Below are 1,628 nucleotides of genomic sequence, written 5' to 3' on the forward strand. Positions count from 1 at the left end.
AATTGATACTGGACGATAATTATCCATATTATCGGAGTTCCCTGATTTAAAAAGTGGGATAACTCTTGCCTCTTTCCACTCACTTGGAACACATCCATTAGTCAGTGAAAAATTTATTATTTTCGTAAGTGGATTTGTAATGATTTCCGCCGAGTCTTTTAAAAGTCGTGTAGGGATTGCATCTAATCCGACTGCTTTCTTACTTTTCAACTTATTAAAGTGCCACTGTGACGAAAATTTGTCATCAAAAAGTGTAATTTTTTTTTCAGAAATGACTTTACCAATGTAAAAATAGGCCTTATTCAAAATTTCAGTCGAAATGGAGCAGTACCCGCTCCAGTATAAGTGTTAGAAATGTCCAAAATCATCATCCGCCATTAAAATCCGCCATCTTTATTTCATATTTTTGAGATGGCTCGTGACGTCATAGTCTCAACACTTCAAAATAACACATTGGGAATATTGTAGGAAACAAAGCAGTATTTATACCAGTATAGTGCGGCATACACGATATAAAATGTCAATTTCATCGAAATCTAAAAGCGTTTCGGAGTCTTTGACCGAGTCAGATTCTTCTGTAGAATCATCGGTTTATTCGACAGCCAATTCGGGGCTATCGCGCGATTCGAACGCTGAAGTTTTTGTGCCGTTTGACGACAGTGTTGAGCCACTTGCGTCACCCGAGGAAGTAGCTGAATATGAAGAAGCCGTGGCCGTCGAACAGCAATTGGAAAATACGTTGCAAATACGTTTTGAGGCACAAGTTGACGTGACTTCTTGGTAAGTGTATGTATAATTGTTATATACACAGCAGAACAAACATTATTTAGGCCTTTTCTTGTTTGCAAGGTGTGAATGTGGCAATTGTTCCCTCGACATGATTGTGAAACCTGAAGAGTGTCGCTGTTGTATGGAGATAAGTCAGTGCAGGGATAAGATGTATGAACATGAAGACGAAGGCCATCAAAAATGCATTGTTGATCACCCGGGTTTTAACGACGTGTGTCTAAATGAATGGGTTTTGGAAATTGCGTCGTTGGGATTAAAGACAAAAGGGCACAGGAATTATAATTCTGTGTTTCGAGAAGGTCAAAAGACAAGAGCGGAGTAAGTTTTAAACGTTGAATATAAACCACACTTTTGTCCTGTAAATATTTGCTGACAATTTCTATATGTATATCTTTGCAGGTTCTTACGAGCGGTGTCATACAGGCAACTGGTGCGTTTGGTGTGGGATTTCACTGGCAGCTCCCGACACATCCCACTACCGTGTTGCTGCTACAAAAGGATACGCTCGACATTTCCCAACACAGATGACCGCGACTACACTGGCTTTGAAGATGACGAAGACATATAAATAGGGTAAGGGAGGCGAATTGAATGCAGTCTTCACATAGGATGAAAAGACGCTGTGTAAAATGAAATGGTGATTGTATGATTGAAACTGTGGTCAAAATATTTACAAATTACTCCAAACTATTTACACGACAATCCACCTTCTTGTGACCTTTCATTGGGTTTCCACAAGTCTTGCATGTTGGTGGTTTTCTTGCAGCCTGTCCTTTAGACTTTTTGCTCAACAAAGCCTGCAGTTCTTGATCTAAAAAGAATTTTTGAGTTATTTTATT

At 39.2% G+C, this 1,628-nt stretch overlaps 1 protein-coding gene across 1 annotated transcript; it reads left to right on the forward strand.

The window, feature by feature from the left end:
• The first annotated feature begins 517 nt into the window (after positions 1-517).
• Positions 518-1,357, forward strand: LOC114545162. Its single transcript, XM_028563504.1, has 3 exons — positions 518-780; positions 850-1,107; positions 1,189-1,357. The coding sequence occupies exons 1-3, from the start codon at positions 518-520 to the stop codon at positions 1,355-1,357; spliced, it is 690 nt and encodes a 229-aa protein (XP_028419305.1).
• The last annotated feature ends 271 nt before the right edge of the window (positions 1,358-1,628 follow it).

The sequence above is a fragment of the Dendronephthya gigantea genome, unplaced genomic scaffold, assembly GCF_004324835.1.
Source record: "Dendronephthya gigantea isolate DGI-Jeju-01 unplaced genomic scaffold, DenGig_1.0 1328, whole genome shotgun sequence".
NCBI classification, from domain to species: domain Eukaryota; kingdom Metazoa; phylum Cnidaria; class Anthozoa; order Malacalcyonacea; family Nephtheidae; genus Dendronephthya; species Dendronephthya gigantea.